This window comes from Hyperolius riggenbachi, chromosome 4 (assembly GCF_040937935.1).
Source record: "Hyperolius riggenbachi isolate aHypRig1 chromosome 4, aHypRig1.pri, whole genome shotgun sequence".
NCBI classification, from domain to species: Eukaryota; Metazoa; Chordata; class Amphibia; order Anura; family Hyperoliidae; genus Hyperolius; species Hyperolius riggenbachi.
In genome coordinates this window covers 189,465,293-189,480,055 of record NC_090649.1, presented here as the reverse complement: position 1 = coordinate 189,480,055, position 14,763 = coordinate 189,465,293, and the positions used below count along the sequence as shown (strand labels likewise).

At 39.8% G+C, this 14,763-nt stretch overlaps 1 protein-coding gene across 18 annotated transcripts in view; it reads left to right on the top strand.

The window, feature by feature from the left end:
• Positions 1-14,763, top strand: part of DLG1 (discs large MAGUK scaffold protein 1) — a 283,639-nt gene that overhangs the window by 255,849 nt on the left and 13,027 nt on the right. For 10 of the 18 annotated variants that reach the window (XM_068281133.1, XM_068281132.1, XM_068281126.1 and 7 more), the window contains 5 exons: positions 2,778-2,819; positions 7,197-7,247; positions 8,236-8,337; positions 9,248-9,420; positions 9,499-9,608. In XM_068281133.1, the coding sequence (XP_068137234.1) occupies positions 2,778-2,819; positions 7,197-7,247; positions 8,236-8,337; positions 9,248-9,420; positions 9,499-9,608 (478 nt within the window). Of the gene's footprint in view, positions 1-2,777; positions 2,820-3,595; positions 3,632-7,196; positions 7,248-8,235; positions 8,338-9,247; positions 9,421-9,498; positions 9,609-14,763 lie in introns of all 18 variants that reach the window. The other 8 variants (XM_068281144.1, XM_068281128.1, XM_068281127.1 and 5 more) reach the window with 3 other exon arrangements.

Below are 14,763 nucleotides of genomic sequence, written 5' to 3'. Positions count from 1 at the left end.
TATGTATATATATATATGTATATGTATATATATATATATATGTGTATATATATATATATGTATATATATATATATATGTATATATATATATGTGTATATATATGTATATATATATATATGTATATATATATATGTATGTATGTGTGTGTATATATATATATATATATGTATATATATATATGTATGTATGTGTGTATATATATATATATATATATATATATATATATATATATATATATATATATATATATATATATATATTCTCAGCAGAGGAATAGCGCATCCTACGTATTGTGTAATGCATTTTACAAAATGACATATTTAGTGTTGCAGTTAACCTGTCTGGCGTTCTGATTCCTGCGGCCGCGGGAACGTTTTTTGCAAATCTTTTTTTAATTTATCATGTAGCTAGCCTAGCGCTAGCTACATGATTTCCCCCTCCCTGCGGCGTCCCTCCGATCCCCGCCGGCGCAATCACCCGTCCGGAAATCCCGTTCTGAACGGGATTTCCAGGAGGGCTTCCCCCGTCGCCGTGACGGCAGCGACGTCACACGGAGACCCGATCCACCCCTCAGCGCTGCCTGGCACTGATTGGCCAGGCAGCGCACAGGGTCTCGCCTGGGGGGCCCTGCATCGCGGCGGGTGGCGGCGATCGGGTTAGGCACACAGCAAGCAAAGTGCTTGCTGCGTGTTTAAAAAAAAAATTATTCAAATTGGCCCAGCGGGGCCTGAGCGGTGACCTCAGGCGTCTCTGGACGAGCCTAGCTCGTCCAGAACGCTAGGGAGGTTAATAAACTTCTAAATTGTACACAATTTGAAACTGCTGAATTGTAAACTGCCTCTAAGAAGAAATACTTTTAGCAATACTAATGCACAAAAAAGTTTAGGTTAATGCATTAAAATTTAATCTAAATTAAAAAGGTCATTGTTACATGACCTGATTTGTAATTACTCATTGACAATAATTTTTACCGTGTTTGTGTAACGTACGAGTTGCCTGGTAGTGCTCAGCTCGGCTCACACCATTTTAAATAAATCTAACGCACCTGAAAGCCAGCGTGACAGGGCCCATTGTGGGAACATTGCAGTGCGTTAATGTGAGATTATCAGTCGGTTTAAGAGTAATAATTCTTACGTCATACACTTTGAAAGATGGAAGCTGCACTTAGGAAAAGTGGCTGAGAATAGTTTTCAAGCCTTCTCCTCACCTCCATAGGTCAACATAGCCTTGTCTCTAAGCACAAAATTATTTACCCTGTATCCCTTTTTTTTGTTCCAATAAACTTGGTCAACTGGGGTAATTTATATAGATATAGGTAGACTCCAAGCAACTTACAGAAACACTTGAATGGTGTGCACCAGAGATACATTTCAACAGACTTTACTAAATGGATTGAATGCTAGTGTCAATTGTGTAATACATTTCATATACTGCTGAGGGCCCGTTCTCACTTGAGCGGGAATCGCGCAATTCCCGCTCTATGCAAACCACTAGCGTTTTAAAAAAAACCCGCTACAGCATGTAACACATGGCAGTGTTCTCACTGCCGCGTTTGCAGTTAGCGTTAACCGCAAACGTGTTACATGCAGCAGTTTGCCGGCGGTTTGCGATTAGCGTTTAGCGATCACGATTAGCATGCATAGCACCGCTAATCGCGATCGCTCCAAAACCGCTGCAGGATCCAGTGATTTTTCCGTGTTAATCGCGGGAAAATCACTCCCGCAGTTTTGCGGTTTTAGATGTGAATGGGCCCTAAAGGCTGTTTTTATTTTTTTTTTATCATAAATTGTGTTGCTTGATGAAATGAGTTGAACAAGAGCCTGCCAAAAAGTTAGGAAATCTCAGAGTACTCTCTGAATATATTGCGCATGTACTGTCTAGTCCAACATATCCAAGGTGCTTTTCCATTTGCTGTTGCATTAACTATAAATGTATAGCCATTTGGACATTTGCATGTCATAATTGTTTATCTTTTACACACCATTGTATCTTTCAATGCTTTGGTCCAAATGCAGTTAACTTTTTCTCTTTATTTTTCTCCTAGGAGATTTTTATTTTCTCTAAAATAACTTTTCAGCATTTTTTTTTTTTTAAGTGGAAAAAGTATCAAAAAGTAGTGATGAGCTCACGAGTAATAACGAGTAGAAGAAGTAGAAACGAGAGGAGCGCGTCCCGTTGGACACGTGCGAGGCTGTGTGATACGCATAGAAGTGGCGGGCAGCTGGGTAATTAACCCCCTCTGTCCCAGTCGCACACCTGACCCAATTACGCCTCATTAGAACCACGAATTCGAGTAGCTAGCTACTCGTTATTACTTGTGAGCTCATCACTATCAAAAAGTAGGTGAAAGATTACTGTTAAAATTATTCAGTTTTTTTCTTGCTTGCTGCTGGTTTTAAAGGCGTTATACTGACAAGGTGTGAAAAGAACACCTAGGAGAAAAAGTTAATTGCATATGGGCGTGTTTAATTCTGTTACATGTATGCAGACACTAGCGTAAAGCGGTCATTTTTTATTCTAGTAGCTTTGTGCTAGATGAGAGATGCATATTGTTACGAATCAGTGATAGGTTAGAAATTAATTTGTTTCTTCTTCTTTTCTTTTTATTAATTTTTCCTGTTTATTTCTAGTTAAGTTTTTGCATAGTTTCATCCATTCTCCTTCTGTTTTAAAATTTTAACTGTTTTTATTTTTGTGTGGGATTAATATTTCATTTTTCTTTAGTTTCCATTTAATGTGTGTCATTCATTTTTTCCCCCATTGTGTTGCATTTCAGAACATGTAACCTCTAATGCCAGCGATAGCGAGAGTAGTTACCGTAAGTGTCTCTTATGCTTCTTGCTTACCTTCCCAGCCCTAATTCTTTCTGTTCATACTACTCGTTCCACCGTTTCCTTAGCTCTTTTAAATCTTAAAGGATACCACAACTGACATGTGGCATAATGAGATAGACATGGGTATGTACAGTGCCTAGCACACAAATAACTACGCTGTGTTCCTTTTTTTCTTTCTCTGCCTGAAAGAGGTAAATATCAGGTATGTAAGTGGCTGACTCAGTCCTGACTCAGACAGGAAGTGACTACAGTGTGACCTTCACTGATAAGAAATTCCAACTATAAAACACTTTCCTAGAAGAAAATGGCTTCTGAGAGCAAGAAAGAGATAAAAAAAAGGGGAAAATTCTTATCAGTGAGGGTCACACTGTAGTCACTTCCTGTCTGAGTCAGGACTGAGTCAGCCACTTACATACCTGATATTTACCTCTTTCAGGCAGAGAAAGAAAAAAAGGAACACAGCATAGTTATTTGTGTGCTAGGCACTGTACATACCCATGTCTATCTCATTATGCCACATGTCAGTTGTGGTATCCTTTAACAATAGCATCAGGATTTGCATGGACTGGCGTATGAAAATGTATTTCAGCAGTATTATGTTTGGTTTTAGATTTTCCCCTGTTGTATTTCTCAGCAATAAAACCATGGTGAATTTGAAAATGCATCAATAAGTAATAACTTTCTAATACTTTATTTTTTTGGAATAAGAAAACTGTAGATACTGAACCTGTCTTTTTATTTTTTATTGCCAACTTGAAAGTAATCTTGATTACAGATGAGTACGGATGTTCACAAGGTCTATTATACTAATATTTGTTTTGTTTGTTTTTTCATAGTATACTTTGAAACCTCAAAATGCTGTCCTAGTCACATTAATAACCAATTTTGTTTATATTTTCCAAGTGTAGGGCCTGAGTTATTATTTAGTACAGATTTGGCTTACGTTAGACAGCTTGTGTTGAGGTTGAAAAGTATAAATGTGCATGAATGTCTACTTGCATGATTAACTTGCATTACGTCACAGCTGCATGCATTGTTTTGGAAAACTCGTATAGTTTTTTTTTTATTTATTTATTGAATTGTAGGAAGGAGAGTAGCCATATGACAGGCATTTTCAGTTATCAAATTGCAGTCAGTGCTACTGTGAAAAGCCTGTTCTTGCATATCTTTTAATGCTTGTTTCCACAAGGTGCGATTTGCAGCATTTTCCCGCACGTGAATTCGGATGGGGAAACACAGCCTATTGAAATCAATAGTCGGTTTCTGGATTTGCATGCAGGGAACTAATGATCTGCCGCAAAGTATTGCATCACGCATGGAAATCCCGGCTGAAGGGATTCGGATGCATGCTTGAATCAGAAGAAGTACCCTTATTATTAGCCTGGTATAAGTGTGAGCCCCGCACCAGATCATAATCTAATGTAACTGTTACATAATTGTCAGCGAATCAGGGTGCTCCATGGAGCTGCTTGATTGGTTGATTGCAGAAGTACAGTAATTGTGATTAGTGTTAGCTGTCTGATCCCAGCACAAACTAGTTGTAGACAGTGGGACCATAGATTAACAGGGTTTCAGAACAAGGACAACCTTAAAGTGAACCCAAGTTGAGTTTTATATGGAAGCTGCCATATTTATTTAAGCAATACCAGTTGCCTGGCAGCCCTGCTGATCCTCTGCCTTTACTACTTTTAGCCAAGGACCCTGAATGAGCATGCAGCATATCAGGTGTTTCTGACAATATTGTCAGAACTGACAAGATTAGCTGCATGCTTGTTTCTTGTGTGATCCAGACGCTTCTGCAGCCAAATAGATCAGCAGGGCTGCCAGGCAACTGGAATTGTTTAAAAGGAAACAAATATGGCAGCCTCTATATCGCTCTCTCCTTGGGTTCACTTTAAAACACATTAGTCTAAAGCAAGAGCACAAAGTGGAATAAAGCAGAACTAAAATTGGGTAAACAATGCAGCTTACCATTTCATATAGATACACTGTATCTTACCTTAAAATGATGCATTTTTGCAGATTTTGTCCATAGAAAGAAATGTTCAGAGAATCATTGCCATGATGGTTCAATGTTGAATGACTGGTTTATCTCGCATGTTGTGGTCATCTCTTCATCTGCCATTGCCATTCTACCTAAGTTTAAATAGTGTCCACCCCACCATGCCAAGTACGAGTGCTACTCAACATTTCTTTTTAAAGATCTCCAAAATGGTTGGATTTTTTTTAAAACCTAGGAACTCACTAAATGCTGATTTTAACCAATGCCTCCTTGTGGTTAGTGTTGATGTGTTTGGTATATTTGAATTCAGAACCTTGTTCCTAATTCTTCTGTAGAGCAGCGGGCAAATTGGAAACTGCTCCGACTCCTTGTGGAAATGAGCCCTTTAACTCACCCTTGTTGCCACTTCTGGCTGCTGCGCTCCACATCACGTTACAGTTCTCGTACACATCCTCATGAAGGGGGAAGTATAAGAGAGCTGGAACCAGATGTAGATGGCAGCGACAAGTGTGGGTTAACACTTCCTGCCCCTGTGCACATCTATGAAGATTCAGGTTCTGATAGGAAGAATTCAGAAACAGGTTCTGAATTTTAATATTTTGAATGTCAACACTACTTGTATTAGCGGTTTTGGGACAATTGTCTTTGCACCACGTAAATCCATTGAAGCCTGCGTCACTTCTCTAGTAACAATGTAGCAACACATTGTTACCTATGTAGCGTACTTGTACGCTACATAGGATTTGGTCAGCCATCTTATTGCCAAATATTAAAATTACACCTACTGACTTTGGGGATTAAAAAAATTTATATGTATGTCAAGAGGGCATAGTATTATAAATGTATTTGCTAAAAATTAGGGACGGATGTAAAACTGAAAAAATGTACCTTTTATTTCCAACTAAAATATTGTCACTGTACATTATACTAGGGATATAATTTTAACGTTGCAATAACCGGGTCCAACCTGGGTCAAATGGGCAAATAAAATGTGTGGATTTTAATTACAGTAGCATATGGTATTTTAAAACTATAATGCCTGAAAACTATAATGGCTGAAAAAAAAAGAAAAAAATATGGAAAACAAAATTATTATTTTGCAATTATTCCCATTAAAATGCATTTAGAATGAAAATAATTCTTAACATAATGTACCACCCAAAGAAAGCCTAATTGGTAGCAGAAAAAAACCAGGTATAAATCATTTCTTTGTGATAAGTAGTGATAGTTATTGGGGAATGAAAGGAAGGAGCGCTGAAATGGAAAAATTCCTCTCGTCCATAAGGTGAAAAATACCCGCTGGCTGGAATGGTTAAATAACCAGAAAAGTGCTTGATCCCAATTATTTTACCTTCATTTTGTGTTAATACTGTGGGTTTTAGCAATATGGTAGGGGAAGGTAAGTATATCTGTTATCAGTCACTTCTCCCTCTAAGCCATATTATCACAGTTGAAAAGTGATGACAGTTGAAGACATTGGAATGAATGGAGAAGGGGACCCAGAAATCGACCTCCTACGTAGTTGCTGTGCATGAAGGGGCGGAGATCTCACCTTGTCATTTAATGAAAATACAGATCAAGAAGGTTGTGAGTGGTCACACCAATCTTCAAAAGTCAGGTGCTTGATATTGTGGCATAGGCAATGCCCCAACAAAGTCAGCAATCCAAAATATCAGCACACCGTGTATTCAAGAAACCACGCTCTTTGAGTGTGGTTACCTAACCACACGCCTTGATGAAGGGAGGACCCTGCGTGGCCCCCGAAACAATTGTCTGCTCTATCTATGTGGCTAGAATGGCTCCATAAAGAACGTGATTTCTTGACTACACGGTGTGCTGATATATTGGATTGCTGATTTCATGAATAGACTTATGTTTTAAATAAAAACCCCAAAGTAAATATACACAGAATACTGTATGTATTGTGTACTTGGGACCAGAGCTCACTGCCTGATGGGATTTCAGCAATGCAGCTCAGCGTGCGATACGCAAGCACATCACAGTGCCTCAGCAGCACTGTGTAGCAATGTATTACAACACACTAATGCACATATTTTGAGCACCACTCAGAGCTGTCCCATTCAGCCTACTGTACTGTGTGCGGGCCATTACAGAGAAATTCTGAAGTTAGAATTAAAATAGCTGCTAGAAAACTTAATAAAACATGTTTTTGAAACATTCTACAAGATAACCTTTATGCATGAGTCTGAGGAGTTACAATTAACGTGATTCATCTTAGTTTAGAGATGAATTCTTTTTATGACCTTTTTCATTCTTGATTTTTCATTCCTATTATTTGTTTGACAATGACCAAATGTAAAGATGTCTTTTGTCCTCATTGCACTTATTTTCTTGTCAGGTGGTCAAGAAGAATACGTTATATCATATGAGCCTGTCAGTCAACAAGAAGGTGTGTGAAAGCTTATTTACCATTTCATCCATGAATTATGTTCAGTAGTGGTTAAGGCTGGGTCCACACTAGACACAGTTGCAGGACGGATACTGCAGTCCGGATCAGGGAAAGATTAGGGGAAGTACCCACCGTACTGCAAACTGATGAAAGTGCATCAGTTTTGCATCAGTTTCCGTTCAGTTTTTCCCCGACAGAAAACGTCTCTATCATTAGGAAGGAGTGGGAGGATTTTTTTGGGCCAATCATAAAGCTCAGGCTATCTGTTTTCACATCCGTTTTTTGCCTGTGGAGCTGGAGATGCGTTTTCTCATTGCTTTTCACTACCCCTGCGTGTATCCGTGGTCCTGATCCGTTGCGTGAAAATGCAGCAGGTCCGGACCTTCTGTTCAGGTTTTGAAAACGGGTCCCCACAAACGCAGACGGATCCGTTTTTTACTTGGGTGAGGCTGGCTGCTATTTTAAACATTAGTATCCGGGACTCCGTTTTTCATCAGGTTTGAAAAACGCAGCCACGGATACGTTTCCGGACCTAGTGTGGACCAGCTCTTATTGTGAAAACCTGTCATGCTTTAATCTTATGACTAAAATAGCCCCTTAAGAGAATTCAATTTTTTTCTACATAATCTGCACCACTTCTTACAAGATATTAGACAGTTCATAATAGTCATCCAAAGTCTGTAGATCGCCAAGCCTGGCACAGTACAACTCAAATAGACCACTTTGTGGCAGTGGTTACCGGCTTCAGTGCTGACTGCTTCAATGCAAATTTCAGAACACTCAAATGTTAATAAGAACAAGCTATTAGCCCAGTAATTCATGTATTCATTTTACAACAGTTTATTTAGTACAGCTTAAAATCTCAGGCTAAAAAAATGATGTTCCTACATTTACAAACTGTTTGGATTGCATATACCCTGCATGTATAAGCGTTCATTGAGTTGCACTTTTTTTGTATTCTAACGTACTTTTTTTTTGTTCTCTCCAGTTAATTATTCCCGGCCAGTAATTATTTTAGGCCCAATGAAGGACAGAATTAATGATGACTTGATCTCTGAATTTCCAGAAAAGTTTGGGTCTTGCGTTCCTCGTAAGTAAAGCTGTATAATTCATCATTCAGTAATGATTGAACAATTTATTTATTTTTTTCATTTATGTAGTGCCAATATTTTCTGTAGCTCTGTACTGTATTTATGTACATGAAAAAAAATCAAGTTCAGCTCACAGTAAGGTTTCAGAGAACTTGTGTGATTGTGAATATGCATAATCTTTTTATGCACTTGAAATTGTATTTCTCTTGTATATGTATTGAGAGCTGCCAGTAGAAAGTTTGCACAGACTGACACAGATCTGATTGCAGTTAAACTGTTACAGATATAGTAGTCTTCTGATCTGTGAAATAGTCTTCCCAACAAATTTAATAATCTGATTTATACCCTGTTGAGCCTGCCCTGGCTGATCATTAGTTCTGTTTTTATAAAGTGGGAATGTTTTGAATCAACAGCAGCGCAAGCACATTGAGCAGGTCACATAATCTCGAAAGACAGGACTGCGGAGTACTGAAACATGTTGCTTGTAAAAGTAATCTGTGCTTATTTACTGTACTGACGCACAAGAAGCAAAATCAGCATAAAAAAACTGTTAATTGTGAGCATCTTAAACTTATGATCACCCTGTTGAATGCTGAATGTTGGCTGGAGGGGGTTATGAAGTGAAAGACGTAAGTTAGACTCTTGTAATGTATTCTCTGAATTGATGGATCACATTTCTTTTATCACCTGGAACGTTGATAGTTAGAAAAGTTTTTTGCTTATCCCAGGGAGATGCCACCTGCTTGCCTGCATAAAGCCAACTGTGAAGTGTGTTGGTTCAGTTTATGTTCTCCAGTCTTTATTATTACAGCATTTTTTTTTTATCTAGAGCTAGTGCATGTAATGACTTTGATTTATTTGAAATCTTTTTAATGTAAGTTTGAAATGTTTGTTTTATTTTCTGTTCAGATACTACCCGACCAAAACGAGATTATGAAGTAGATCGGAGAGATTACCACTTTGTCGCATCCCGTGAGCAGATGGAGAAAGATATTCAGGATCACAAGTTTATTGAAGCAGGTCAATACAATAACCACCTGTATGGCACCAGTGTTCAGTCTGTACGAGAAGTGGCGGAAAGGGTATGCTTTTAATCTTTCTTTGCTTTAAAGTGTCTTTCCTAGTTCTGCCATTTTAACTATTATTTTTCTCCATTTCAGGGAAAGCACTGCATACTAGATGTGTCTGGCAACGCCATTAAAAGATTACAGATAGCTGTGCTGTACCCAATTTCTATCTTCATCAAACCTAAATCTGTAGAAAATATAATGTAAGTACTGCATGATGACAATGCCTGCTGTAGAATGTTTCACATAATGTATTTTTGTTTGCTGTAAAAATGTATAAGCATAAATAAGAATATTTACAGAAAAACACAATAGGGTGTTTATAAGTATCATAAACAACTTACATTCAAACAGCTTGGTTTGAATAGATTTTTAGTACCGCTCCTGCTGTAAAAATAGAAGCAAAACTGTCCTCAACAAGGTTATTTTATAGAAAGAAACCCCTTTTTGTGTTTTGGGCGGTCATTATCCCTACATGCTTCACTGAAATATTTTTAAAGTCAAGTCCCAGTAATCTAATTGCACATTTTTAAATGAAGGATAAGAAATACTCCACCCATCAGAGGAGATGGGTGGAGTATTTCTAATCCTTCATTAAAAATACAAGACCGGATCAGGATACTGCCTGTAAACAATGTCTCAGAACACATTTTGACTCTACATTTTTTTATACAAATATTTTGTACTTCCAGATTGTCACTGCTATGTATGTAACCACCACAGCCTCTTTGTCTTCAACACAGACCAACATGCAGTGTCATCTGGGAGCATGGTAGCCATGGTGTGCTCCTTTTTGCATCATCAGTTTGAGATGCCGCTCCTTGCCTGTACTGCATATGGAGGAAAGTCTGGATCTGGAATATAATGCAATATAAAGTGTTTTTATTTTATCTGAGCTGTAATGTATAAATAACCACTTATAGTTTTTGGACATGAGTCTCCTGTCCAGATTAATGCCCCTTGTAGGTTTCTGGACGTGAGTCTCACGTTGTGCCCTAGTAGCTGCCTCCGCACGCTCATGCACGCGTGTGCCGTTACATGTGCACGTGCTCACGTACACATTTTTCAAGTGACCCAATAAAGTTGAAGACATTTTTTTTTTTTCATTAAAGTGATGGTGTCACATAAAAAAAATATTTTTTCCCTTTATTAAAGTTTCCCCTACAAAGCCAATTAACCCTTTGTCACCAATTCTTGGCCTTTAAATCGGTTGACACCTGACACAAGTGCCACCCATAGCAATCGGATGCGATCGCTAGGGCAGCAGTTCGGAAACAGAAAACAATGTAAAGGTGCGTCACTGTGCTGTTCTCTAGTGTGTAATGTTTGTATTGTAAAAAGTATTGCTGTATCAATACAATAGCAACACAGCTGAAATGGCCAAAATTGCCGGGGACCTTAAAGAGAACCCGAGGTGTGTTTAAAGAATGTTATCTGCATACAGAGGCTGCATCTGCCTATACAGCCCAGCCTCTGTTGCTATCCCAAACCCCACTAAGGTCCCCCTGCACTCTGCAATCCCTCATAAATCACAGCCATGCTGTGAGGCTGTGTTTACATCTGTAGTGTCAGTCTCAGCTGCTCCCCCGCCTCCTGCATAGCTCTGGTCCCTGCCCCCGTCCCTTCCCTCCAATCAGCAGGGAGGGAAGGGATGCAGGCGGGGACTGGAGTTCTGCAGGAGGCGGGGAGAGCAGCAGACTGACACTAAAAAGATAAACACAGCCAGCTCTGACAAGCTGTTTGTCAGCAGCGTGGCTGTGATTTATGAGGGATTGCAGAGTGCAGGGGGACCTTAGGGGGATTTGGGATAGCAACAGAGGCTGGGCTGTATAGGCAGATCCAGCCTCTGTATGCAGATAATATTCTTCAAACCCACCTCGGGTTCTCTTTAAGGGATAAAAGCCACCTGGAACCTGAAGTAGCTAAACAAGTTCATTTAAGTGTAAACATACAGTAAGTAATCATGGGCATACATTTGAAATCGGCGCCAGTAGACTTGGGCGCAGGATACAGCCGGTATATGGCTGATCCTGCTTCTGCACAAGTCCGGGCCGTATTAATTACTATTCCCCCTCCAGGCCGCCATGGATAGTGGGGGAATTATATAATTTGGCTTCCAGCGATTGTTGGAGGCAGAATGATTCAGTTTAATAAGCAACCTCGGCTCAGTCTTCTGACTCACTGAGCGCCACTATAGCTGTAATTCCTATTACAGACTATGGTGGCGCCGGCTGCACCCAAATCTACCTGCGCTGAAAAGCACTGCTCCGAATCATGGCACTGATTCGCCAAACAGCAGTAAAATTGCCGTGTGCAGGTAGTGCACGGCAGTTATGCCAGTACAACGCCAGGGAAGCACTGAATGGTAACATAATAGCACCACGTGCATTACCGAGATAATGCACGTGCTATTAAAGTAACTTGTGGCTCTAATGGGTTAGTAACTGCAAAATTTCTGTGCACTGCCTGCCCACTGCAATCTTTTCGCTATATGTCAGCTAAACAGTGTTTCTCAGCATGATTATAGCAAGTTCCCCCTTATTGAGGAGTATGTCATCTCTGGAACCCCATGACACAGATATATTTCTTAGGATCACTCAATATTCCATTATAAATGTTTTTCAAATATTCTTTTAATAAGCTAAAAATACTTAATCAGGCTTATTTATAGTCGCGTTATAATGTTTTAATACCCAACTTAAAATGTAACACATTCTGACAAGTTCAAGTACCCCCTAAAACTAACACAAGTACCCCCAAGGGTATGCATACCACATGTTGAGAACCCATTTTGTTCATGGTGAACCACAATCCACTAGGATTTTGTAAGACACTAAAAGGAACATAAAATGCACCATTACGAAAGGAAAAAAAGGTACGCAGAATATAAATTTACCTTAAAGAGGAACTGTAAGCAGAATAAAATATTCCCTTAAAAGTGGTATATGAGAGTGATTGAGGTATATAGATAAGAAGAAGCGACTAATAAATCTCCTAAACTCTGATAGCAAAGTGCTGTAAAAATGCCATAGACAGTGTGGGAGGATCCCTGTTTACTTCTGGCAGGATTAGCAAGTTTTTTTTCTCTTTACTCTAGCAGTTGAAAACACGCCCACAGTGAAGGTTGTTACACCCTCCTCTTTTTTTTTTCCTAACTGACAATTTGCAGAAGACCAAACAGTGTAATATGCAGATGTGTGAAGAGAAGCAGACAGGGAATCAGCTGTAGATGCTGAGTAGTGTATTGTAATGTTTTAGCTGAATAAAGTAGTAAAAAGAAGGTGGAAGTCATAGGAAATTATGAAAAATGTAGTGTACTGTATGTGCAATTAATTTAGGTAGCTAATTGGAAATTGTTTATAGGAGCCTAAAAGATGAGAGAGTGTTGTCTGTATATGTAAAGCAATGGAAGGCAGGTGTAAAACAATTTCTGTTAATAATGGTTGCAGGGCTAATGAATGGATATTTTATTATGATAAACGGGAATAGAGGAGTAAGTAGATTGGGTCTATTTCTGTGTGTATCAAATTACAGCCTGAAGGACAGTGCATGAAATAGTTGCTGCCTGCTTCATTCCCCCCCCCTCTGAATAAAAGCAAACAAGTGCCACAGTTATAAAGCACCTCAGAATATATTATTTTTCTTATTCTGGTTAAATGATACCCTACATGCCATATTTCATCACTAGTTGGGAATGTGGCATACTCAGGGCCGGATTTACCATAAGGCACTGTAGGCACGTGCCTACAGGCGCCTGATGATGGAAAGGCGGCTCCCTCCCTCTCTAGTACCTCCCTCCCTCCTACCCTATGCAGAGTCCTGATGACAGTGTAAATGAGAGGTTACTCCCCCAGCTCTCTGCATTCCACTGACAAGATCTCCCTTCAGTTGAGGGCACCACTGGCTGCTTAATCCCGAGGGTATCTCTGGCTAACTAATGCAAAGGGACACCTGTAGCTATGACAGGCAAGAGAAGTAAGGGAGAAGTGACAGCTGGGACATCCAGTGGTTCAACAGGAGTTTGTAGGTTCATGGAGGGCTAAGTCTAGGGTGCCAGGACATCTGTGTCTATAAGCTCAAGTGATGTACATCTGAGCCAGGGCGTACCATTATTGCCAGCCTGAGCGTTTGTAGCGATTGGATCCAATCGCTATGGCGCACAGTTTGGGGACTCCAGATACAATGCTGGGCAACAACACAGTAATGTATCTGTACAGCATTGGGTCTCAAAACTGGTCGCATACGATTGCTACGGGCGGCAACCATTACAAGTGTCCACTGATCTTAAGACTATGCTTACATGTAGGTGACACAAGAGGTTAATTAGTTAAGGTGCCCATACACTCGTCAGACTGGCAGCAGATAGATAAGAAATGCATCTGATGATCTATCTGATGCGTTTTTAGAACATTTTTTACCAGGATAGAATTCCAATAGATTTCAGTTTGAAATCTATTGAAATTCGATCTGATGGCATTTTTTTGCCATCAGATTTCCATTAAGGCCAATGCAAACTGATAAGCAATCTCATCAGATCGACCTAAATTTTCCACCCTGCCAGTTCGATGGAAATCGATCGAAATTGATCGAAATCGGCCATCGATCGGTCGATTGGCCAACCGATTTGCAAACGATCAATCGATCGGGATCGGTCGGCCAGAAAATCGGCTGAGTGTATGGGCCCCTTTAGGTAGGCATTTCTACTTTTCGGGGGAGTAACCACTTCATTGTTCAATGGGGACACTGTGACTTTAAAACTTTTTTTTAACTGTTTTTTTTTTTTCTGTTTACATGAATGAGTGCAGCAGTCATTCACATATAAAGAACAACTGAAATGAAAGGTATATGGAGGCTGCCATATTTCTTTTTAAGCAGTACCAGTTGCCTGGCAGCTCTGCTGATCCTCTGCCTCTAATAATTTTAGCCACAGACCCTGAACAAGCATGCAGCAGATTAGCTGTTTCTGACATTATTGGCAGATCGGACAAGATTAGCTGCATACTTGTTTCTGTTACTCAGACACTACTGCAGCCAAATAGATCAGCAGGACAGCCAGGCAACTGGTATTGTTTACAAGGAAATAAACATGGCAGCCACCATATACCTCTCCCTTCAGCTGCCCTTTAAGTGAGCGCATGAGCATGCATACGCGGGAAGAAAGGGAGTGCTTATGAGACCGCGTGTGCACCCGCACAAGCGTGTGGAGGGGCTCAAAAGTGCAGGACGTGTATTTCACATCTTGGAATGCACAGGAGGGCGAATCAGGATATGAAATTCACATCCAAATATCTAAACAGGTGAAAGAAACTCTGAAACTAAAAAAACTCCCCTGGGGTGTACTCACCTCGGGTGGGGGAA